The following is a 27,138-nucleotide window of genomic DNA, read 5'->3' on the forward strand; positions in this document are numbered from 1 at the left end:
AAGGATCTGGGAAAGAAAGGTGAACGTTTGAAACAAGTCTCTTTTCTTGAGAGACCAGTTCAGAAACTAGTGGTACTAGTTAAAGGGTCTAAACTACAGTGAAGTAGTACAAGGGTTAAGAACACAAACATAACATTTTTGTAACATAAGTTGATGTTTGATTGTCAATTTATTAAAAATTACAGGATTTAATTTTGTTTAACACATGTAAATAGAAATCCTTTGTAATTTTGGTGGCAGTGTAGCCGTCGCATTGAAATGTAATTATTATGTGATTGCAATGTTCAAAATTTGGTGTTTAATCTGGATTCATGTTGTGTTGTCGCCACCTACTGGTGGGCCTGAGTGTGGCGCTTTGTAGTGCACATGCTTTGGGGTGATGCTCAATTAAGCGCACGTGTCACCAGAGACTGAAGGCTCGAGCCAGAAAGAGAATGCTGGCCTGTGTAAAGGGTGGAAATATAGAAGATATGGACTACAATTGCTCATGAATGTTCAGTAGAAAGGCGCACACGGTATGTTGGTGCATTTACTTTGTGTGTATGTTTTATTTGAGTTGTAATTTTTGTTCTGCTGATGTAATATCCGTGTTTTTCATTGATCATTTCACCATAGTTTTTCACGGTGTTTGCTGGTGAAAAGAAGATTAAAATACTGGCTGAACATCAGTTGGAGCATGGCCCTTTATTCTACTTCGAACATGAAAAACCTTCAGGAGCAGTTACACTTCCCCCTACTTCACAACAGCCAATCTGCTCAATTAGATGTCAGAAAAGAGATGGAAATGTCAGCTGTAACTGCAGCCGGCAACAACTAGTCCTCTGTTTCTCCATCGTAAACACTTGTGGATAGGGAAATTGGTTTCCCTCTTTACTCCCAGCTCAGGTGTAGACTTGCAGATTAAATTGGTGGAAGGGTGTGGGTGAGCCCAGCAACAGTGGAGTTCTCATGTATGAAAATGGTCCCCATCATACTCCTTGACAGAGCCTTTGTTATGCTAATGTTTCGAAAATTATGATGTTCAGAAAATCCGGGCTTTTCCTGTTCCCATTTATTGCCTTTCTCTACTCTATATTTACCTCCTATTGTTATTCTAATCAGACTTGTCATCTTTGACAAGCAGCCCAAAAGGAATCTGCTCGCACACATGCACAACAATGCACAGAAACATACAACTACATACTCATAAACTGTAAAGGAAAGCTGAAACGAGCGTCTTTCGTGGATCACGACGGCTCTGAACTCATACTTTTGTACAGACATTTCGGATTGATTGCAGTTACCTTCTGTATTTTTTGGACACTCGTGCACACATAAGCCTAACATAACAAAATAATCATATACAAATTGACCAGAAGTTTGCATACTGCTAAGCCTGGGCACAATCCCTCATGAATAATGGAGTCACATATGAAAGACAGAAGAAGACTGAGCAGAGCCACTGGGTGAGAGGACAGATTTGAGTGTGACACTGAAACTCTTCCAGTATTTTCGTTCCAAAACCATGGATGTTGTAGTTGCTGTGAAAAGGTGCTTGTAATGCTGCCGTCACTGTATTTTCAGTGCTTATTGTTTGCACTCTCTAGTTTACTTGATTATGTTTGATTAATCCTGTGTGTTTCAGTGCTACCTTCTGTGTCTGTTGCCATGGTTTGCTGAATTGCAGTGCATGAGAGCTTTAAACTGTATATAACACATAGATGTGGACACTATGATGTCACCTATATTTTGTTTGTTAACTTTTGAAGCCTGTGGTTGTTGATTTTTCAGAGCTAGAAGTCACCACGTTTTGCTGACAGAGTGCATGTGAAGTTTTCAGCAAACTTGGTTAGTGCTTTCCATCCGCAGACTGGAAGAGTGTGTCAGATGAGTGTAATAAACATGCTCCAAAATGAACCAACACTACAAACACTGCAGAGAGGCCCAGACTTGAATTACTGGAGGTGAAGCCTAGCTGACAACTATCAGGGGCCTGTGTCAGCATCCACCTGTCAGTCAAAGCAGTCAGACCCAGATAATCCATAACTTTAAGCCTTAGTTTAAACAGATGCATTTAAATTAAGGTTCCACCAAACCATTTTTTCCTAAAACAGGCTATAAACCTGTTTATTTATTTTAACGTGGGAATCTATGGGGATTGCGTTTAGAGTCAGCCTCAAGTGGCCATTCAAATAATGTAGTTTTTGGCATTTCTGTCTTGGCTTCATTTTTCAGCCCCAGAGGTTAACAAAATGCTTTGATCAGTGTAATGTATGCCTTAGTAGCTTCATTTGTGAGCGGGACCTTAAATATTTCTGGGGGCCCTGAGAGGCAGCAGTGTTTCTGGTGTGACTTAATAGTCACACAAAGCACACATAGCAGTGTCTGTGTGCTTATCAATGCTAGAACCAGGTTAAAGTGAAACAAACTTTCCTGCACGCAGTCCAGTATAAATATTTTTCTGGTTAAAATTACTCCACAGAGATAAGCAGAGAATGTGAAGGCAAAATCACAGAAGACATTCTTGCAGGGAACAGAGTGAAAGTGGCTGTACACTGATTAGGGAAATGATGGGCAAATGTGTACTGTTGGCATGAGTAGATGAGGGGGCTGGGGAACATTGGGAAAAACTCAGGACAGCTGCTTGAGGGTGAGGAAATGGCATGGTCTGGAACTACCAGAAGGACAAGAAGTAAGTAAAATCACAAAATATTAGCCTAGTACTTTCTCCTTGTCATAGATCAGCATTAGAGAAGGTATTAAACTGTCAAAAGGTGACTATAATTAGACTGGCATTAACAATTGTGAAAAAGGAAACACAACCTTCTACATATCAGCACATAAAAAATTCACCTGGTTCTCACCAGATCTTAAAATTGGGTAAGTACAGCCTCAGATGAACAGCAACAAATCACGATGTCATTATTTATTTAACAAAAAATGCAGACGCAATGAGGAAAAAACTACAGAGCCTGTAGCTTGCAGAAGCAGCTTTAGCAGTACAACCTAAACTAAAGTAATCACTTTCAGGGACATTTATTTATGCACAGCGCTCTCAAAGCCCCAACATAGCATTTCATTGAGGTTTAAGTCGGCCATTGCAAAACCTTGATGTAGATTTACTGCTGTGCTCGGGATCATCCTGTTCCATGACACAGTTTTGGCCAAGCTTTAGCTGTCGGACAGCGGACCCACATTTTACTTTAGAACCCTTTGACATCATGGTTGACCCGTCGACTGCAAAGTTCTCAGGTCCTGTGGCTGTGAAACAATCTCAGATCATCCTCCCTCCATCACTGTAGTTAACAGTTGGTGTGAGGTGTTTGTGCTGATATTGTGTAATTGGACTTTTGCCAAACATGGTGCGGTGCATTATGGCCAAGCATCTCCACTTTGGTCTCGTCTGTCCAAAGGACATTGTTTCTGAAGTCTTGTGGTTTTCTCAGATGCAGCTCTGCAGCTGCTGCCATGTTCTTTTTCGAGAGAACAGCGTCTCCTGCCAGCACTTCCAAACAACAGATATTTTTTTTTCACATTTTTCTCCAGTTGTCAAGAATTTTAACATCTAACTAACTGAGGCTCGTCTGAGAAGCAGCTCTTGTTTTGTTTTTGTTTATATCTTTGCAGTTTCTTTGAGCATTGCATGGTCAGACATTGGGGGTGAACTTTTTCCACTTGCAAATAATCTTTTTCACTCTAAATGATAGGTATACAATTATTTTGAAATGGCCCTGTCTCAGATGTCTTTCCTCCTTTACTATTGTATTAACACATACCTTCATTTTTCAAATCTGCAAACATAATTAAATGGCATTACTGTTTATCTTAGTAGGCACTCATAAAACTACACATAACTACACAAATATTGGGGAAATCAGTTTATGTTTTATTTGTCTGGGAAAAAAATATCTGCCCATAAATCAAATTTTATATGTCTTTAAAATCCTGTATCAGTTGGGCAAACACTGTTTCTGCGTTTGGTTTAGTTTTTTTGTTTAACAGATAATAACAATTTAATATGTGATGTGATGTTGTTCACCTGAGGATGTATTTACCTAATTTTAAGACATGCAATGGACCTGATGTTTTGTATTGTGTCCTGATCCTTAAAACCTTTAAACTGCAGTAGGGTCTCAAGGACACTTATACGTGTGGATTGAAATGATAGAGAAGTCTTCCAATTTATAGATAATCCATTCTACTTCCTGTGCATCAGTTATCTGACTGTCACTGATGAATTATTAGAATTATAAGCTACTTTTCATAATCTAAAGGGGTTTGCACTGGTAAAAAAAAAAAGTTGTAAGCTGTTTGACCAGTGACCATCAAATCACAGTGTCTCGAGATCATTGGCGAGATCATTGCGTCATCATGTGTATGAGGTGGAGCAGTGGAAAAAAGGGCAGGGATAATAAGGGATAATCACAGCTTTATCCTGTCACTGCCAGTCATACTTGGTTGAGGTCTGAAAAATGAAGACAGAAGGGCCCATGCTGATACGCCTGACCAGCTATCTGCTCCCATTGTGATAGCCTGTAAGACATGGTCTAACCCGCAGATGAGAACCCTAATCCCCCAATATACTCGCACTCTGGTAGATTAGCTGCAAGGTCTCTTCCCACACTGAGCCAGGATCCCTCAGTTTCTTCTTAAGAGGACACAGATGGAAGGAAACTTATATGGGGAGAAGATTATGAGTATATGGAAAGAGAAATAAATAGAAAAAACAGAGACAAAGCAGGAAGAGGACAGGGAGGGGGAGACTCAAAGAACGAGAGAGATGAAAATGCAAAAGAAACAATAGAGAAAATGGGAAAGGAAGAATATTGGGGTCATAGTTAAAATCTTAGAGGATTGAGAGAAGGCAAGAAATGACTTTTTTTTAATTTATATCAAAGAAAAACAGTGAAAAAGAGAGATGCTTCTGGTAGCCTACTTTCTCCTCCACAAAGACCTGAGAAAGCCGGCCTATAAAAATAAAAACAGTAAAAACAGAGCTAGAGATACAGAGAAGGATGGGGAGAGTGTGGGTGATGATGAAGCTAAATTGTCATGGTTACCATTGCTAGTCTGTGCGAAGGCTGGCCGTGTATCTGCGTGCGTGTGTGTTTAAAGTAGAGCACTGGGCTTGCAGTGTCAACAGATGTCATGTGATATTTGCAGAAGGCTTATGTAGATTGAGTGTAATCCTTATGAAGGCTTTTTTCTTTCAATTTGCTTCTTTCCACATTAACCAACGAAGAGCCGTTTTCAGAATTACATCATTTTTAAACTGTGGATAATTGTAAAGGACATCTATCAAGACACGCGTTATAGACACAAACCGTAAATACATAGAGCAGGAATGTAGCACTGCATCAAATGTGAGTCACTCTGAGCATTTCACGGTGTAAATGGATAGCTAAATTTACTGTTTTCTCACGATGTGCCCGAGGTGTTAGCGAAGAAAAGTCCTCGCAAATCTGGAACAAAAAAAAGGGAAGGAATGGATGCATCGGTTTACATTTTCACACTCTGCCTCAAGCTTTACATGCTTTTTATACGTCGTGACGTCAAACCAACATTTAATGCTGCATCACTGATTCCTGATTGTTGTTACTCACAGTGCATCCTGCGAACGAGTGTGTGTGTCTGTTTTCTACGTATATTGTGTGTCTGTGTGTGATATGATGTCTGTTTTTGAAGGAGCTCTCGTATATTTCTTTGCGGAGGGGCTGAGAAATTGAAAGTGACGCTTGACTGAACACCCTGGATACATCTGATGTTACAGAAAAACATGAGTTTGCAGGTCCTGCCTTTACAGACAAAGCTGACGATTAGATGCCTGTTAACGGCTCCGTTGTCTTACAATACATTTCTGAAAAATTAGGTTTTCAACAGGCTGTTTTTCTCTGAGGTTAAAATAATAACGATCACCCTTTCATCCTTTTTGATGTTCGCTCGCTTGTGAAGCAAGAATGAGTGTGCAGAGTCATGCTTACAAAAGCAGGCAAAAGCACATCCCACAATCAGCTGTCACTCAGACCCAGGCAGTGTTTTGGTTGTTACTCAAGAAAAGTAATGAAGTACGTAGCATAATTAAAAGCAGAGAAAGCCACGAGTACTCGTTACGTTTTTGTTTCTCTTTAAAATGACCTGAAACACGTACATAATAACCAGCTAACAATAGAAATCTCAGGCTACAGGCTCACACACCAACACAAATTCCTATCCTAATGAGGATACACGTACCATCTTTTCTTCAGTTTTTACATATGAACACCAGCACAAAGACACTTCCTACAAAGCAAATTCCACAGTGATTCTTTAGAAGCATGAACAAGCAGAAATGGAGGCTTCAAGCCTGACTGCTCGTCACTGCTTTAGTTACCTGTTGAAGTTCAGGCTCTAGCTGGGCAAGTTACTTTGAAAAAGTAATTAATTATAGTTACTAGTTACTTCTTCAAAAAAGTAACTGAGTTAGTAACTGAGTTACAATATTCTAAAAGTAATTAATTACTTGAAAAGTAACTATTGCGTTACTTTAAAAAAACGTTTAACCCTCTGGGGTCCAGGGTATAATTGGCCATTTTTAACTACTTTTGATTTTCCCTCCACATTTTACCTTTAAAAAGGAATTTACTTTGCCTTGTTTGGTATCATTCTTTTCAGCACAACCTCACATGTCTGAATTTACAGTTGTGTTTTCATTTTGATATACTGTATTACCACAATAAAATCAGACAAAAATCGTAAAATCAGAGTAGAAAAAGTTTTCTTTTTTTTACTGTAACAACCACAAACATGTTTAGTGAATCATATTTCATAACTTTAAATGCAAATGTAAATCTTCAATTTTAAAATCCTATGCACAAGTTTTGCAAACAAAGTTATTTGCATCCATTTACCTTTTACCTCAATTTTTTAAATAACCATTTCAAACTATTTACAGAACAAATCAGCTGTTCTGCATTAAATAAGATGCCACACAAATTATTTGTGCCACTCCAAAAAAATCATTTCTGTCCACTATGAAGGAGAACATCACAGCCTGATATCTGCAGGTCTGACAGCAGCAGGCGTATCACTCCTGTTTCTACCTGGAGACAGCAGTTGCCTCATTGTTCTGACACACAACACAAAACTATCCACAACACTACACACTAACTACACAAGACAACGCATTAACTACACACTCCAAACACGCTAAACACAAATCTCTCACATCTCAAAACTCGCTCTCTCTCTTTTTCTGCTGTCTCTCTCTCTCTCTCTCTCTCTCCGTCACTCCTAAAACGTCCCCTGTTGTGTTTTTTTCTCTCTCATAAGCACAGAGTGCTTGCTAGCGCTGTCCTTAGACAGTAAACGCGACTAAGCTTTGAGGGAAAAACCAGAGTCATTTGTATCATGACTCTGGTTTTGACTCTATCTACACAATTTGAAAGCTGGTATATATCACCTTGTTGCTTTGTCTTTAAGTGGTCATGTGACTGGCTTACCACAACTACTTTACTCTTCCTCACTCAAACAGCAGCACTCATGTGATTGTATGTATATAAGATGCGGTAAGCTGAACACAGCTTCAACCTTCTGTTTGTTGAAAAACAGTAACGGACCGCATTTTCTCAGACAGTCTCGGTCGTTGTGTCCTTGGGCAAGGCACTTCACCAGTTGCCCACTGGTGGTGGTCAGAGGGCCTGGTGGCGCCAGTGTCCGGCAGCCTCGCCTCTGTCAGTGCGCCCCAGGGCGGCTGTGGCTACACTGTAGCTTACCATCACCAGTGTGTGAATGTGTGTGTGAATGGGTGGATGATTGTGTATAGTGTAAAGCGCTTTGGGGTCCTTAGGATCAAGTAAAGCGCTATACAAATACAGACCATTTACCATTTACGTTACACCCAAAACTGGTCACAGAGAGCCCAAAACGCCAATTAAGATCAACTCAGCCTCTTGATTTTGTTCCCTCACTTTGAGCGAACACATTCATGTTCTCATTCCTGTGCCACCTGTTTCCCTGGATGTCCTTATAACTTTTTCAACCTCTAGTTGTCAGGGCTGCACATCAAAGACTCCACAGCTACTCCCTGACTCGCAAAGTCACACTAACGGGTTTTGCTGTACACAGACACCTACACATTTGTGCACAACACATGAATAAATGTGCCTATTTTCTCAACAAAGAAGGTTGTTTGGTCTCTGTGACAGGAGAGGGCAATTTGTGACACTCATTCATCATTTCTCTTTTTAGTGCCCCTCTCTGCTACCCCATGTTCTGCCCTCCACTATCTCCGTGTCGTCTCATTCCCACACCCTGTTGCGTTATCTCTCTTCAGGTATTTTTCACACAAATGCCTGCCTGTATCCTGCCATCTCCTCTCACTACCTGAGAACTCTTTTATCCCTCCCTGAATAGTCCTACAAAAAAATAAATATGGCCTAAAAAACACAGCAACTGCCTCCAGAAAACAGCCAACATCTGCTCAAAACTAACTGACTGCCAAGTCAGATTTTCACATTGCTTCAGTGGATTTTCAGTCCACCAAGACTGTGCGAATTAAAGTTAATGTTGGCAGGACTCAGACACCTGTCTCGTGTACTTGTATTTTCATACTGTTACAGCCTAGCCTTGCTCATTTGGAGTCTCCTAAATCAAATCAAATCAGTGCATGTCGGAATTTGTTATACTATATCCCACTTTTGCATGAATACATATGGTATGTGTTGCCTCAAAAATACCTTTCAGATAGACCTCATGATGGCTTTGAAAGCAACCCATAAACAATCAGATTGATTTTCAATCAACATAATGGCACCAGACACCTAAAGCATGGAAAGCAGGTTATATTTTGCTTTGGGCTGCATGCTGGCAGTCTGGCAGCTCCCATCCACATTGTTCTGATCTTAACAAATTCATTGAACCTCACAAATACTTTCAAATTACCCAACGATGCTTAGCACCATTAGAGTCAGATTATTAGCTTGGAATCAGTTGCTTTGTATTTCTGAATGCTGTTTCACCTCATTACCTTCCTCTAAACTGGAACCTCCTCACAAAGCTTGTCACCTGCTTTACTATCTGTTTGTCGGATAATAATATTTCACCCTTTTCATATTTGCACCAACCTTCTTTTTCTCTCTCTCTCTTTTGGCTTGATTGACCATATGTGTGTGGTTGTGGTTGAGTATTTGCTATTGCTAAAAAGCAGAGATTACGATTGCGATATCTTCTATGGGTTTAATTTGCATTGCTGTAAATGCGAGAGGAATATACTGTTGCTGCTTTAGCAGAGTTTTGAAGTTTCACAGAAATTCTGCTGACATGAAGTTGTTGTCAGAATCAAATCATGCTGACAGAAGATCTTGCTGCTTGATTATAAAGCATTTTCAAGCTTTCTCTATGTATTAATGTCATTTATACTGACAGCAAACTGTGTGTTTTCAGTATACTTTTCCATACATTAACTTTGTTTCAGCTGTTTTTTTTACATTGCAACTGTTCAATTGCATTTTACACACTCAGTACTGGCTGCTATCACTGATACACTGGAAGCCTGGAAATACTTCTGTGTGACAAAAGTTAAATCTAGAGTGTGGTATTGTATGTATGTAAATAAGCATTGGGTATGTGCCAATCCTTGCACACAATGTTGAGTAAGTCTATCAGCATCAGATAAATCTCTCTGTATTTATTTATTTTTTTAATAGTGTGCAGTTTTAAATTTTGTGTCTGCAGTTGCATTTCCGATGTGGCGCACCTGCCGAATACTGAGCAACAATTCAACCAAGGATTTTTCTCCATGATGGGCCATCCTGTTCATACAAAGCACCAGACCGCTCATTCTGTAGCTTAGCTCCACTGGTTGATGTAATAAGTGACAGACTAGTTATAAATATCAGTGATATGTTCATCCGTGTCTGTGTGTGTATGCTTTACGGTAGCGTGTATTTTTTCGCCCTAAATGTTCCTACCTTGCAGCGTTTAGCTTTGTCTGGTTTAAGAGCCTTTTCTTTTTTTCATTGCTGATATAGAACAAATGCAAGAGCCCATCAGGATATTTGTAAGTGGCCCGACTGTCCATTTCATGGCCACATTCATAGTCTGGCACCCTTTACATCAACAAGTAGTGCTGCAAAATAAGCGGTCTGCTCGTTTGCATGAGCAGCCTGGGATGGAGGCATATTGCTGAATTAATGCTTCAGTGTTCCTGCGGAAGAGAAGCAGGCAGACAGTTGGTTTGTCCATCCATGTCCATCTTTAGTGTTTGCTCACTCTCTCAATTGACTATGCAGCAAGAGATTCGTGCTGACATAGTCGTGTGCAATGTGTGGGTTCTGAAAGAGCTCTGAACTCCTGTTTGCAATGTGAAAGCTGGGCAAGGTGACCGGTCACACCTGGGCAAAACCATCCTCAGAACACAGTGCAATGACCCACCCAGTGCATCTTTTGTTAGCAAGCAAAGACTGGTTTGCCTGAGCTGAAGAGGAAAGGAATCCTATTGGTGGAGAAGGATTAGGGTACGGCACTACCAGATTTTTAGAGCCTATTGTGGAAAAAAAAAATAGGACTTTTTACTGATACAACAAGTAAAAAAAAGATATTTGTGAGTGAGAATTACAGTCTAAGAGAGAAAGTGATCGACTGCAAGGATAAGCAAAAACATGCACATGTGTTGCACACCACACATTTAAACCTGTGATAATATTATTAATCCTTTATTTATTATTTAAAAATCTCATTTCCAAGAGAGACCTGGCATCACTCTTTCAGTGATTGTTTTTAACGTCGCTCTTAATGATCTGTTATTGTATATTTCTCACATACTGGTACAGAATATTGTATTTGTTTTAATTGTTATGTGGTGCATGTGTTTTTGAATTTTTGCTGCCATGATGCCAGGTCTCTCTTCATTCAGTAAAAGCACAGTACTAGTATATTATCAACAACCAACAACAGGTGCCTATTTACACAGCTAGCAACTACCATTAAAAAAACAACATTAGCATTCATTTGAGGTAATATACTTGGCAATATTAATTCCATTATTCATTCTCTTTTATAACTGTTTAATCTGAAAGCATCCATTAACTACTAAGAGAAATATGTGACTCTGTTAAATGCTGGACTATGTAAACTGAGTGACCTTTTTAACGCTTTTGCAATCCAAAAAAAAAAAAAAAAAGTCACACAGCACTTTATTCTGCAGACTTTAAGCACTTTATCTATCACGCACACATGCACGAACATCAAACTCATGGATGTATCTGAGGCAGTTTCGTGTGCAGTATCTTGCCTGGGGACTCTACAGAATACATACTGGATGAGCTGGGGATCAAACCACAGATTTACTGATTAGTCAACACCTTGCTGTCTCTCCTGAGCCCATAGCTGCTAACTGTGTGCCTGCTGTTTGTAGCTGAACAGGCTGAATATGGGGAATTTTATTTTGTATCGTTGGAAATGTTGGAAAGCTATGACAATGAGACAAATACAAATTAACTCTGTATCACTGAGGGGAGCCCTCTCAAACTGCAAACAATCCCCATGTCTTTTTATTATAAAGTATTTATAAGTGTAGCTTTGATATATGTGCTGTGATAATAAGGTACTGTATATTACTATGTTTCAAACATACCTTGTTCAACAAAATTAAGTTAATACTTGATCATCACAGTGTTACACAAAACTTCATGGATGTCAGTCTGTTCAGTTAGGAAGCAGAAACCATTGTGAATCCATTTTATTTCCTCCCAGTGCAAATGAAAGTGACTGGACAAGCAACAAGACAACCAAAAAGGAAGTGGTTTAGCAGGAGATGTTCCATTACATGAGTAGAGCTGGGGTGACAGAGTGGTAGTAGGACCAGTTTCTGCTCCTTTGTGCGAGGAAGAAGAGGAGGCACAAAATTGCTTCCAGCAGGTTACTAATGTGCATGTTCCTAATCAGACTCTGAGAAATAGTCTTTATGAGGGTGGCTAACAAGTGCTAACATCCTTAGTGGGTCCTGTGCTCACACTTCGCAGCTCAATCAGCATTCGCCAGAAAATCCCAACACTGGTAAGTCTGCTGTGGTGCTCTGTCCTTGTGTTACAGCATGTGTCCTGATAAAACTGCCACACTCTTGAGACTGTGCTGCAACAGTAGCAAACCTTCTTGCAATGCCACATATTGATGTACAGTCCTGGTGGAGCTGGACTACCTACTGATTACTATGAAGAGACTTCTTTGTTAAAAGCTGGGGAAAACCAAGACTACTTTTTAAAATTTCCGTTCAGAAGTTTCACTGTGATTAAAGTCGGGGTTTTGTGGAGCAGCAGGAAGTTACTTTTAGTGAGGTCGGTGTGGGGGAAAAGGATTGAAACCACATAATTCTGATGACAGCAGGAGACATGTAGGGGATAACAATTCAGTTGGAACCCTTCCTGTGAATGTCAGTGTGAACACAGCTTTGGAGTAGCGGGAAAAAATTAATGATAATGGAGTGGATATGGCAACCACTTCCCTAATTGGTGTGCAGTCTTGATTTTCTCACAGTGAGAATTAGGGGGAGGAAAAACATGGCAGAGGAAGGGGTAACAAGCCCATTCAGTTGTTAGCTGTAGCTGCAGCTTTGTATGAAACACCACACTTCCTAAAGCACTGAACATTGCACTGCTATCACATCAGAAATGAATATTTTATTTAAACGTAAACCTTCAAATACATGCTTCAACAAGTGTCCTCCACTCTGTCTTCCCACATGCCCTTCAGCCTAACTGTATTTTATTTTCCTTCAGTTTGATGTTGCCTTCAAGGGATCATCAAGAAACTTGAGTTCAATGCTGTGGAATATAAATAAGATAGCAGACACATAAATTCCTGAATTGTTTTTGTTCCTGTGCAATCTGAAAAGCTATGTAATGTTTTAAAAAAAATATAGAGGTGGGTCTGTAACAAAGATTTTCTGAGGCATATACTGACAAATCAGTATTCATTAAGTAACACTGTTTGTGTAACCTCGGTATGCTGTCTGAGGAAGCTGTGCACGATTAATATTCCCTCAGTAATTACACAAAATGTCATTTGCTGTTAGAAATAAGAAAGAATTAAACCAGGTGGTTGTTTGAGTGGAAATTTGTATAGTCTTAATTAGGATATTTGTTTGTGCATCTTCACTAAGTATTCAGTTGTGAGGTGGATTGTCTTGAACAGATTTAGCTGTCCTCTTACCAGAAATGATGGTTGTGCTAGTTTCTGCAGTTTGTGAGCATTTGTGAAGTTAGAACTGGATTCTTCTGAAATGAAGATGACAATTTAACATTAATGAATAAGAAAAAAAACATGCGTAACATCAGTGGCTAAACAGAAAATGCCAGCTGGAGGCGTGGATGGATATTTATTGTGTTACACTAGATTCCAGCTTGGTGACCTTTAAAGACAACGAAGATGCTATAATTGTGGATGTATTAGTGATTAAGATGATGGTATTCTAATTTATTTAATCCTTTCAGTGACTTGATAGCACCGTGATTTGATTTGATCTTTAATTGTAACTACTTGTCCTTATTTATATATTAAAAAAAAAAACATCCATCCCTTAGGTTTACCAGCTTATTACTGAATGTCACAAACACACCTTTTAGAACAGGTTTCTGGAGGTCTGAATGTGCACAACACATGTGATGTTCTGTGAGCCAGCACAACCACCTTCACTGTTGTTTTTTACAGTTAGCTCAGTGTTACATGCTCTTTCCTTTGTATTTGTTTCCTCTATCCACTTTTCCTCTTTTCTGTTCCTCTCCCTTACTTATCTCTTCTTTCTTTCTCATGGCATGATTGATGGCTGGGATGGCGGTCCTGGAAGTCTGTTTTTCTGCAGCTGTACTTGTTAGTTTCGTTTTCTTTCTTCAGGGCAGGAGTTTCTGGGTCCAAGACCCCATTGTTTCTCTGGCCCAAACCCATTTCACCTTGTTTTTTTTTTTCTTTTTTACGCTCTTTCTCTCTCCATTTAAATAAAAGAAGTTTTTTGGTCATGGAGATAAGTTGATGGCCGTAACAGCTGCTGTGTCCTGCTTCTACACGCTGAAAGTTTTTGCAACATTGTCAAGATGGCAACCATTAAAGATTAGAAATGTATACTGCACCACTCCACCATTTGCGTTCTCATAGAGAACTTAATGTAGCCATATAATTGTCAGCGCAAATGCGCGTAGGCACTTAATGGTGTGAGCATAAGTATGGAATTATGAGATTCGAGACACAGTATGTGTGTAATATGTACAAATAGGGATGCAGCTGTCTTCTGTGGGTTTTGCTGAAGTTTAAAAATAGCCAAATAACGCGCTGCACCCAATTAGCGCATGCTGTTCTTTATAAGGTCTGTGTGACGCTGCTTACACATCCTGCTGCCCTGCAGAGATGTCTTCCTTTTTGTGGTCGTGCTAGTGGCAGCCAGAGCACTCGTAAACCACACACGTGGCATGCTTCCTTGATTTGTTATAAAAACAAAAGCAAACAAAAGAAAATCTTTTTTGCACTCCACACTAGAAAGAAAGCTGCTAAAACTAATTTGAGAATTGTAGATTGAGCCTCTTGATAGTTTTAATTATGTTGTTATAGACCTCTTTAATCTGTAATCTCAGCTTCACAATGATTATTTGCCAGCACCATTTGCAAGTCTCTTTGCCTCCTGCCTTGTTGGCTGCTAGCTACTGTATCTATCATCAGTGGTGCTGTCTCCTCCGGTCTTCTACATATTCTCCCCACACTCACTTCACACAGCCAAGTCACAGGAATACATTAGAAGAGTTTTATCATGATCCTACTGTAGAAACACTACAAAGGTAGTTCCTTGTGATGGCTTAAATCTTTGTATTGCCTTGCAACCTAAATAATTACCTCACTACACATGTTCCTGTCAGACAGATGCTCTCTTTCAGTTTTATAGCAACGCCCAAGTTCAGTTCAGAGAATCAAAGAAAGACTGCTTTCATTTCCTCCTCTCTAAAGCTCTGCCACGGCCTCTGTGGATTCTGACCATATGTTTTAAACCAAATACAAGAAAGCCTTTCCTTTGTAGTGTTGCTTTCTCAGTGAAACTCACTGTGATCCAAGTTTTACGACCACCAACAGAGGCTTGATAGAGCTTTTTAAGTTTGGGCATCAGACTGAAATTTACATGTAACTGCTTTACCTGTTATATTGTATTTCTTCATGTGGAAAAAAAGAGTTTTATATATCAAGTCAACATCTCTGCCTCAGTAAAATGACAAGAAGCTTGCACTATGAGACAGGTGGGTGTCACCTAAATCTCTGCAGGAGACATCGCAGGATAGGATGAATGAGTACAAGTCTCTGCCTGAAAGCAACACAACAGGGTGAAATCTGCCATGTGCACGCATACATGTCAAGTCAGTGCACAAGAGCAGCTAGAGAAAATCCGGACCCAAAGAATGACCGTAACACACTTACATACATAACAAAACTTTATAAATAAATAAATAAATACTGAATAAATGTGTCATACAGCCATCACGTCCACAGAAATGATGTGCACATAAGGTCAGTAACTGACAGCAGCTCCATTCTGACACATAGCTCTACCTACCCACACCTGTCACTCACTCTAGCATCAGTACCAGTACTCAGTTCTGAAAAATCAAAACTTTATCGTCCATCCTGAGACAGATTTATCTTACGATACTTGTTTTAAAAGATTTTTTTAATTCCTTATCTATTATTCATCTATTATTCAGTCACACGCCAGCTCTTCTGATGTAGATCCAGGATCACTTGCACTTAGCACTATACAATATACTATCATTAAATGGATTTCCTCGATAGCTCAGAGGGACGGGATGGCAAACATTAGGACTGCTTTGAAAGGGAAAAATTTCCACTAAGAAGAAAAATTCCTGGGACTAGAACTCTCTTCAGGCAAAATGAATTTACACTTTTTGCTGAATTAATCTCGATAAATAGTTAGAACTCTGTAGTAGGTCGTCTTCATTTTCATGCTAAACTTTGAAGGTGATCGCAGGGATGCAGGAGCAACACTCTCAACCTGCACACCCCTGCTGCATAGCTTTGCGGCACTCAGGTGACATTATGCTGCAAACAGATAATTTATGGTGGCACACACGCTACTACATGTCACACCGAGTCCTCTATTGGTAATTCTTACTCCGTAACACAAACCCCAGCCTTCATCTGCCACACTAAGGGCAATGAGCTTTAGTGCATTAGCATCGTCCCACGCTTTTGGCCCTGGGCCACGCATATTGTATGAGCAGGCAACCTACATATACCCATGCTTCTGTCAGCGGAGGTCCCCTGATAAGACAGGTTCAGTGTGCAGAGTTTAATGGTGTCCTGGAGTGTGTATTATAGTGTTTAGTCAATTTATTCTCCTGTCAAAAGAGATCAAGGTCCTGCTGCTTTGACTTAAAAGTGCTTTTCAAACAGCTGCCAGATGCTCTGGGTGTGCGCTCTTCAAATGAGTTTTGGAATGTAAAAATACTGATATATACAGTGATGGGTGATAGGGTGCGATCAGTGTGAGCTAAAGCGTTTGCTCATAGATTTTAAGCATTTCAAGAAAGTCATATAAAATGGGTTTGATTGATCTTATCTTTCAGACCGAGCTTGTTAACTTGTGTGACATAACCAGTCCATCCATGATTTTATGGAGTTGCAGTAAAATCTGAGCGGAAAAACCGGATAGACGCTGGCAAACAAACTTTCGCTGATGACAAGGAATGGGAGGTGTTGGTGTCGGGATTTACTAGCAGCATAAAATCAGCCAAATGATAAGGGGAAATTTTAATCAAGGCTGTGGGAGAAACAGTCATGAATAATTTTGGCTTTGCACCATGTTTAACTGACAGAATATTCATCGAGGCTGATCAATACTTAAGCGCACAGTTTAAGCTTTCTGTTTGACAAAAATGTTTGTGGTCTCTCTCTCTCTTGGGGTGTGTGTGTGTGTGTGTGTGTGTGTGTGTGTGTGTGTGTGTGTGTGTGTGTGTGTGTGTGTGTGTCCCAGATTCTTATCGGGGAGGTGACCAGTTTTTTTGTGAAGACAGAAGGCGCTCAGGAGAAGACCATAGTGACGGCTGACTGCTGTTACTTCAACCCTCTCCTCCGTAGGATCGTACGTTTTCTGGGTCAGTCACAGTCTTAAAGATCAGAGCTTCTTCTGCTTTAACTAATAAATCCTCTCTTCTCTGGGGTGCAGCCTCATTAAGGCTCACACCACTACATCTCTATCTTACAGTATGTAGACTAAACACAAAAAGCCCTTGTCCTTAACATGAGTCTCCTGTGGACGCATTTTCGTTAGCCTTATTTTTATGTCCCATTCTGTTGATGCTCTGTGATCTTTTTCACCACATCTGTATGACAGACTGAGGTTCTGAAGCATAAAAGCAAAGACTGCTTCTGTCTAGTCATTTGTTGCACACTTGAATTAAAATGAATTGAAACCAGTGTGGCTTTGTGAGTTCGCCTTTACTGCATCTGCAAATATATACATGGACATAGCACAGCGTTCCACACTTTTGCAGTCTCACATAACGCTTATAGGCGCACTGCCTTATGGGTAGTGTTTAAACTCAAACCACTAATATTTCTTACAGTGGAACAATGAAATAAACATAAACAAAAGATAGTGTGATCCACCAGTCTATATCTGCTGTGATTACAGCCCGGTACAGGTATAAATCCACAAAAGTGCCACGAGGTTTCCGCACAAACTAATGAATTAGATCTAGCTGCTAATCGTTAGCATCACGGCTAATTCACATCGCTACCAATAACTTATATACTAATGACACATAGTGGGGATTAACGGCCAACTTTCCCACATTCTCTGCAACCCCGTGGACTCATCTGTAGATACATTTTAAGTTATTTACCATCTTGTATCTGCTTACCTGCAAATATATACATGGACATAGCACAGCGTTCCACACTTTTGCAGTCTCACATAACGCTTATAGGCGCACTGCCTTATGGGTAGTGGCTGGCTTCTTTACTCCCGCTAGAGCTGCTCATTTTAGGGGATACTCCCTCTTGTGGTGTAACGGAGGAATAACTACGCTTCCTGCACTATGTCATTTTTGGAGACTGGGGCACACATTATTTTACCACAATCAAAGAAAATACAGATTTGAACAATCAGACCATTTAACTAACTACAATATTGTCACTAAAGATTATGGGGGGTGTCTTGTTTTGTCCACAATGTCTTTCTTGTCCTTACACATTTGGTGCGAAACACATAAAATCAACAATAACAGCTGAAATCCCAGGAGAGTGCTTGTTTTCTTGTACACACTCCCTCACTTTCACTCTGTCTGTCTTTCGCTCAGGTGTGTACTCTTTCGGCCTCTTTACCACCACCATCTTTGCCAATGCCGGTCAGGTGGTGACAGGAAACCAGACGCCTCATTTCCTATCTGCCTGTAAGCCAAACTACACAGCTCTGGGCTGCCAGTCTCCACTGCAGTACATCGCAGAGCACCGAGCCTGCACAGGAAACCCGTATCTGGTGGTGTCCGCCCGCAAATCCTTCCCCTCCAAAGATGCAGCGCTCAGCTTCTACTCAGCCATCTACACGGTGGTAGGAGACTTTCTTTTTTGAGTCTGGGTGAAGGGAGATGCACCGGATGAGATGACTGATGATCTGGTTTTACTTTATGAAGAGTCTTTAGAAGAGCTGTAACACACAACAAAGCACCAGAAAAGTTTCTGATAAGTGGCTTAAAGTAGACTAATATTGTTTATATTGTTTAACATTTTTACTATTATTCAAGTCTAGCTAATGCTGAGAGCTGAGTTATCAGCTGCTGAGCTTGGCAAGCAAGGTGCATCCACAGACTGTACAGGTGAATTGCACAGACACATACACCTCCCAATTTGTGCCAGAAGAAATATAAATGAAATACTATAATTTTACTCATCAAATTTGGAGTATAGGTTACTTGGACTGGCTGTGCAATTAATCATACATATCTGTCAAATAATTACAGTAAAAATGCTTCAAAAGGAAGTGAAATGAAAACATGGCTGGTTTCAGATAGCTGACGTAAACACTAGCACGCAGCTGGAGCCCTCAGCCACCTGTAATTCAACAGTCTGTAATTTAAAAAACTAATAATAGAATAGACTACCCCCATATATTTGTATATGTATAGATGTCCAAACAGGTTTTTGTACCAGGTTGAAAACATGGTTATTTTTTCCACTGTTAAGTATTTTTCAGCTGCTTGGATCTGACACACACTAAATCCTGGCAGCACATCAACCCTACTCTCCGCCTACACTGGCTCCCAATAGAGTGCACTGATATAAATATGAGATCTTCTACAAGTCCCTCCACAGTCTTGGCCCTATGTACCTCTATGAACTGATCTTCATCCCGTGACAACCACCTCCACCCTTCCTTCCTTTCAACCTGTTTGTGTGGCTGGTCTTAACCACAGGCACTGGAGGGCTGGTGTGGCTTGTTTCCCATCAGTGACACTGAAAAGAATGAAAGGTTCACATGCTGCAGAACTCCAGTTTTCTGATTTATTGCATCTAGAAGTGATGTTTTGAGCACACCAGCGTTCTATGAAATGCCTCTGAGCTCAGTTGCTGGGTGGCTCTGTGGTTTGGATTTTTACACTAAACAACACTGCATGAACCATTTCTTTACCCATGCTCTAACTTACACCGCTGATTGTACTGACTACATCCATTATAGTTAGTTAAAGTTCTTTTCTTCTTTAAAATAAACTGTATTTAAATTGGCATTTGTGTGCATCTTCCTTTTCGTCATGGCCATGTGGCTCTATACACCATCCCAGAGTCACTTGCTCCTCAAACACGAGGCAGTCGTCCATTTCCATCTCCACGTTGGAGATCCTGGGGTACAGAATCATATGTGTCGGGATTCAAACACTAGCCAATGCTACCACTTTACATCAGGTATGACAAATATAAGGTTAAGCCTGGTAGTTCTTTCAACCACATTTTAAGGTATGTGCACAAATAAAAAACAGAAGTAAAATTCCCGATTATCCCTAGATAAATCTACATTTTACGAACATACTGAAATAAACAGCTTGAACACAGTCTTTATATTAATATTATATATTTTATAGAGCATAGCAAACCGAAAATCATCTTTTCTTAAAACAATCCCTCTGCAAACTGGCAAGTTTTATACCTGACTTTCAAAGTTTTGAATATTCAGAATTAAAATATGTTCATGTAAGAGATTATAAAGTAAAAAACGTTCACTTAACTAAGTTGGACAAAAAGAACGCACACCCTTCTGCCTCTTTTCTCTGGAATTACATTAACTTGCTCCTGTCATTTTAGAACCTTTAAACCAGCTGCGGTGGTTTTATTATGCTGCTTTCCCTGCGGATAAACCACTCAGCTGTTCAAAAATCCCTGCAGAGTGCGGCCTCTTGTGGTTTACTCAAGCTGTTTGAACTATTAAGCTAGTCAGTGTCTAGAATATTTTGCATTATCTCAGCTTGCTGCTTGAGCTTTCAACACATTGTTCAACTCTTTGCTTTGTTAAGATAACATAGCATTTTAAAAATGTACCTAATTCAGTATATTACTGCTTTCCAGATGTATGTGACTCTGGTGTTCAGGACAAAAGGGACCCGCCTGATGAAGCCCACATTATGCTTGGTGCTGCTGTCTCTGGCTGTGCTGGTTGGGGTGGTGAGGGTGACTGAACACAGGAACCACTGGAACGATGTTCTGGCTGGATTTGTAACGGGTGGTGCCATTGCTGCCTTTCTGGTAAGAAGGAGAAAGGGAGGGAGGAAACACTGAGAGGGGTAGTAAAAGAAAGTAGGGTGAAAGAGGCGATAGATCATAGCCTATTTATACACCTCCAGATAGGAACACAGTCACCTTATATGCTGTCAGTTGCTATAAGCTGCCTACAGCTGCTTCTATCTCTGCAAGCTGCTCAGCAACCCGCCTACATCCTCCACCCTCCTTATTTTCATTCTGTGCCTGACTTAATCAATGCCACGTCTGCTGCCATCGTGCCTGCTCTGTTCTGTAGCCATCAGGCCTTGCTGTCAAATATAAATGACTGTCAATGGACATCACAATCTTCTCTGACTAAACTGACTGAATGTTCTGTTAATATTTGTATTCTTGTATTTAAATGTGTGATTTAAAGGTAGAATTTTAATTCACATTTATTGTATTTCCATTTTACAGTTACAGAGAACAACCGTTGCAAAAATAAATGAATAACATAACCAGCGTGCTTTTCGTATGTCACTGTCCTTTGTCTGTTTGCATTTTAGTTTCATTTTCTTGTCATTCTCGAGTTTACATGCTGTTTTTGTGGATGTCGTACTTTCTGAGCCTTCACCATCATAAAAACTCAAACTGTGATCTGTTCCACTCCATTTTCTGTGTGTGGGACATGTTGAAGGGAGAAATGTGGTAAAATACGGTTACAGGAATGATGGTGGGAGGATTTACTGATGATTAAGGCTACAAAAAGGATGCACTTCCATACATGACTGTAAAAGAAAAAAAAGCGTGGACTAAACAGAGTCTTTTATATTGATAATTCAAATAATGTCATTTAGTGTTGGACCTCTTGACCCAAAGTATCAGTATTAACTTCAAAGATCAAAGTCATTTCTGGTGTGTGTCCCTAAGAATATAAATTTCTTTCCATGCCTCCCCGCAAAATTCATTGCCTATCCCTCTTTCTTTTATCTCAGTCTCTCCCACTTCACTATCTGTTTCCATGCACACTTCAGCATTTCATGCAGCAGAAAATCATCCATCTCTATAGTGGAGTAGAGAGAATTTCTCCCTTCCTTTTCCCTTTACACCTTTTTTGTCTGCTCTCTACCAGGTGTCATGTGTGATCAACAATTTCAGGCCAACCCAGATAGCAGCGTCGACTCCTCCACCTCCTCAGCGCTCAGAGCCCCCCGTTGGGCTGCCTCTTCTCAGCCTGCCCCGCGTGGAGAGTCCACTTGAAAAGTTAAGTGGCCTCCAGGTAAGGGGTGGGGGAAACGAAATGTACCAAAGCAATCAAAACAATGTTTTAAATGTGCATGTACTTGTTTTTTTATCGAAATGTTTGGGCATTTTCATTCCATGACAAATCAGTGAGTACATCCAACCTGACCTCCTCAGAATCAGCTGTAGTGTCTTTAGAAAAACTATATAAATTTTTAACATTATAGAAAAAAAAACTTGACATATTACAGGCCATCATATTACATATTTTCCAGTGTTTGTGATCTTTTTTTGAGCTTCAGATTAATTTTACACCCACTTTGAGTGCTACAGTCTAAACCCAGATCTTATCTATTGCTATGCATGTTTTCTCTTATTTCTATAACCAGCTTTGAGCGTCAATATCATGGGATGTAGTCTGTAATGTAGAAGAACAGAAAAAAAAGCATTTACTTTTAAGGGTCATATCCACAAGTGATCGAGGTGGCTGGTCACAACAAGTAGAATATAAAAGGTCTTTTGTTTTGATGCCAGGTTCATTTTCCAGCTCTGATTCCTTTGTGTTGAAATCCTTTACTAATCATTACTAACAACTAACCATTTTTTTTAAATTGAACATCCATTTCCTTCAGAATAGCCTTAATGCTTCATCGCATAGATTCAACAAAGTGCTGGAAACACAGTTGCTGCAGATTTTTACTTGGCTGCACATCCACATCCTGAATCTCCCATTCCCCACATCCCTAAGGTGCTTTATTGGATTGAGATCTGGTAACTATGGAGACCATTGGAGTACGGTGATGTCATTGTCATGTTCAACCCATCAGAACATAGCTGCTCGGCTCACAAAGGAATAGACGTGGTCAGCAACAATACTCAGGCAGGCTGTGGTAGTGAAACAATGCTCAATTGGTTCTAAGGGAGCCAAAGACTGCCAAGAAAATACTCCCCAAACCATTACACCAGCAGTCTGAACTGTTGATCAAAGGCAGGATGGATCAGTGCTTTCATGTTGTTGATATTTTATTCTGATTCCGTCTGAATGTCGCAGCAGGAATCAAGACTGATAAGACTGGGCAGCATTTTTCCAATCTTCTGTTTCCTGTGCAATTTATAGGAGTTGCACACACCAGGTGATCTTCTGCTGCTGTGGCTGATCTGCTTTGAGGTTTAACATGTGTTCAGATATGCTCTTCTGCATAGCTTGGATGTGATTAATGGTTATTAAAGTTACTCTTTACTTTCTATTACCTCGAAGCAGTCTGACTATACTTCAGGATGTCAGCGTGACCATGTGTACATGGATCTAAATGGACCCAATTATTGCTATGTGATTAAATATTTGCATTATTAAACAATTGAACAGATGTACCAGTGACTGCCAGTGATTGTATGTGCAGAGGTTGGATTGCAATTTGACGTGAATATACAAAAACCATAGTGACAAAACAACACGCACCCAGAGACCTGTGGAATTGATATTTTCATAAAGCATATGTGCAACAAGACAACCTATTAGAGAAAATTTTCATACATCAGTATGAAGGAGCAACTTTGTAAGGCTTTGTTTTTATATACTAAAAAAAAGTCAGCTGATTTGAGGGGTCAGATTTTATGGATCTTTTATGGAATGATCTTCCTGTCTTGTTTGACTCATTATGTCTTAATGTGTACCAGATGCTCTGATCTCTGTCTGATATCCCAGCTTTGTGTGTCCATTCTCTTGTCTAGACATCATCACTGGGCATTTTTTTTTTACTGTTATTATCTCAGTCTAGTCAAGTTCATTTGCCCTTTTCGCTCAAATTGAACTTCCCAAATATTTTACAATGTGTTCTGATATGAATTTTCTCTCTCGTCTTCCCCTCCCTTTCCTGTGTCCTCCCATTAGGCTCCAGGGCTACCGTATTCTGAGATCACATGACCATCAGCCAATCCCGTCCCCCGCCCCTCCCGATGTGCTCCTCCCCTCACGACGTTGCCTCACCAGCGCAGTCTAGACCTGCCCACTGAGTGCCCCCCGCCCTGCCACGCCCACCCTGAAGGACGAAAGCCTCTCAGACGAGTCAAATCCACCCAGGTCTGAAGGTCCACCCGTCACATGAGACAAACCAGCAAAAATCACACACGGCGAGCCTGGCCAAAATTCGCCATCTGCTAAGGACCAGACGGAGACAGAGACCTGCCCTCCTTACCTTGCACTGTCCTGTTTGTCATCCACGGTGGCCTACCTTCTCCTTTGGGTGAAAAAGACCCATTTCATGACTCGCCAAAGCCAGAGCTGTTAAAGCAATACTGTTTCCTGCTTTCTTGTCCAGTTTTTCCACAAAGACTATAAAGACTGTTGGCTGGTGATGACTTGATATTTTAAAAACAACAACAACAACAACAAAAACAATTAAAAAAACAACTCAGCAGCGCTGAGGGTTTGGGGATCGAAGAAAATCCCGGGCACAAGTGAATTGCCCTCAAGACCATTTTGTAACACTCAGGATGATTAAATAGAAACAAGCAGAGGACAGGAATAAGAACAAAGACCTTTATAATAAGAATACACGTACCATCGAGAGTATTAACATTTTCTTTTGTCCTCAAAGTCAATAAGAGATGCTGTCAAAGAGAAAGCACTTTTGTAAATTATAGCACAGATGAACCGACTCAGTGTTCACGAAACTGTGTTGTATCCTATTTTATTTTATTTTATATTGTGTGACGTGATAGAAGAGAGATTTATACACACCACAGCTGTGCTCGTGATGCCACGTGTTTTGTGGCATCATTTAATTCATCCTCGAAGTGAACAGCATTTGATTTTCACCAACTTTCCAAATATCCTTATTCCTTTCTATTCAGGTGTGTGTTCTAAATGTACTGTAGGATTAATCTCCATCCTGTGAAACATTATGGAGAGCTCTGTGATTTGACATACTGCCTGTTCCAATGTGAAAGTCTGTAAAAACAAAATCCCTTTTGTCTGTTTCCCTCGTCCCCTTTTTTAACACTTCCATGCATCGTCTTTTATTCCAGAGTACATTCATCTAAATACTGGACACCTGTATGATGTTTCCTACATTTATATCAGCTGGTGTTTCCAAAACTAGTCTGTAATAAGAGTGGTTATGACATCAGTTTGCTGCAGTTCATGCATCTGTCCTGTCTAGTTGTTCCTAGCTCCATCAGTGTTTCCTCTCACCGATTCTCTAACAGTGATGGCACAGACCAGTGTGTAAGACAGAGGTAAGCCCTCTGAGCTGTGTATACTTTTGTACAGAATATAGGTTTTTTTTTTACACAGTATATACCACATTGTGTTTTATTGTGTGAAAAATGTGAAGCTACCTGAAGCTGTCTTGTATGAACATGAGTAGTAGCCTGATCTAAAGCAGGAATGTAGCACAGCGGAGAAGTGTGTGAAATCTAAAAGCATAAAATTGGGGTGTTTGGCTCACAACTTGCTTGCTTCTGCTCAGTTCAAAAGGACACTCCAGGGAGGGTATACTACTCTACACACTGGGTTATATAAAGAAGACGTTGTTAAGGTTTTATTAAGCGTGTGTGTGCGTGCGTGTGCATATTTGTGTGTATGTTTATAATGAGCACATTGTATGGCAGCATAACTGTTAATTTGGCAATCTGTTTTCTTAAGTTAAACTGTCAAAAGTAGCTGCTATAATTACACACTTGTACATGTGTGTAACTGCAGGCCTTCGAAGGACCCCTGCCAAGGCTTCTTAACAATGCCTGTTATAGCAGGTGCTCATTATAGCTCTGTGATTACCTGCGGTGAAACTTTGTAAATAACTGAAGAGATAGAGAATACCATAACTGTCTAAATAATGTTATTTTCATGTTGAAATGTCACTGTTTTGTATTTATTTACCAAAATAAATCACAATTATAACACACCGCTTGGTGAATTACATTTTCTAATTTTCACTTTGTTTGCTACCGTTAATGAGGATATGGATTTTATGTGTTACTCTTTTTTTGTTGCATGGTCTTATTTGAAATACCGGACATTCAGTAGTGGTGCATGCTGCACATGCAAGTGACGGTTTTTGGACAATTTGTTTCAGTTGGGCAGCTAGCAAGAATGGTAAATGGACCGGTTCTTATATAGCACTTTACTACTCTGGCTGAGCACTCAAAGCACTTTATATAACTTGCCATTCACACAAATATTCACTATGCTTTGGTGCTTTTTATATAACTTTAACATACATTCATACTCTGTGTCAAAGAGCAACTTGGGGTTAGTATCTTGCCCCATTACAAGAATTCTGCATGCAGTCTGGATCAAACCACCAACCAACCACCAATTAGTAGATGACCCATTCTAGCCAAACCCAACTACCCCCAGCTACAGCCACCCCTGAGTCCTGGGTTCAAATCCACAGGCGGCTGAGGCTTTTCTGTGTAATTCCACCCACAGTCTAATGACATACACAGGGTTAGGTTTATTAGCAATACTAAACCAGCCATAGGTCTCTCTCTGTGTTAGCGCTGAATCACCTGTCCCAGGTGTACCCTTTACTTGCCCTATTTTAGCCTCCCTGTGACCCTGAATTAGATAGCTGAAGAAAATGGACAAATGGTTTCTGTTAATCTTGACAACAGTGACCAGAAAAATCAATCTCCTCCTTCACTACATCCATGAAGCGTCTCTGTGGTCTTCCTCTTTTCCTCTTCCCTGACAGCACCCTTTATTTTGCTTTGACTTTTTTGGATTTTTAGAGAACAAAGTAAACATACAAAGTGCTAAAGAATAAGAATGTACAAATTTGAAAAATGCAAAAATAACTTCACTGGAACTTAAAGCAATTTCAAATTCAGTGGAAACAATTGAAAACAAGTACACATGGTTTAAAGAAGCAAAACAATACAAATAAATCACACTTATCTCACAGAGTTCTTCGTGCAGGGAATTACACAGTCGTGCTGCTGAGAGTGCACGGGCTTGATCATCTTTAGTGTCCTGACAAGTCTTTGGCATTACTTATAAAGGTCATGTTGGAAGATCTCAGGCAATATTATATGGAGTCAGCAGTTTATGGATGCAGAGCGCATCTACAAACCGACTATGCAGCGATTTAAAAACCAGCAATAATATTTTTTAAACTATTTTAAGACAGTGAAGGTCTACAAGGAAAGTCTTTTGATGCCAGTGTATGTTATGATGGGCGATGCTGGAATAATCAAGTA

The 27,138-nt window shown here is 40.1% G+C and overlaps 1 protein-coding gene across 1 annotated transcript in view; it reads left to right on the top strand.

The window, feature by feature from the left end:
- Positions 1–25,834, top strand: part of plppr2b (phospholipid phosphatase related 2b) — a 75,693-nt gene extending 49,859 nt beyond the window's left edge. The window contains exons 6-10 of the mRNA XM_080880785.1: positions 16,979–17,099; positions 18,306–18,556; positions 20,563–20,739; positions 21,827–21,973; positions 23,828–25,834. Of these exons, the coding sequence (XP_080736911.1) occupies positions 16,979–17,099; positions 18,306–18,556; positions 20,563–20,739; positions 21,827–21,973; positions 23,828–23,860 (729 nt within the window). The 3' untranslated portion in view covers positions 23,861–25,834. The remainder of the gene's footprint in view (positions 1–16,978; positions 17,100–18,305; positions 18,557–20,562; positions 20,740–21,826; positions 21,974–23,827) is intronic.
- Positions 25,835–27,138: the final 1,304 nt, after the last annotated feature.

The sequence above is a fragment of the Rhamphochromis sp. 'chilingali' genome (genome assembly GCF_963969265.1).
Source record: "Rhamphochromis sp. 'chilingali' genome assembly, chromosome: 4".
Classification (NCBI taxonomy): Eukaryota; Metazoa; Chordata; class Actinopteri; order Cichliformes; family Cichlidae; genus Rhamphochromis; species Rhamphochromis sp. 'chilingali'.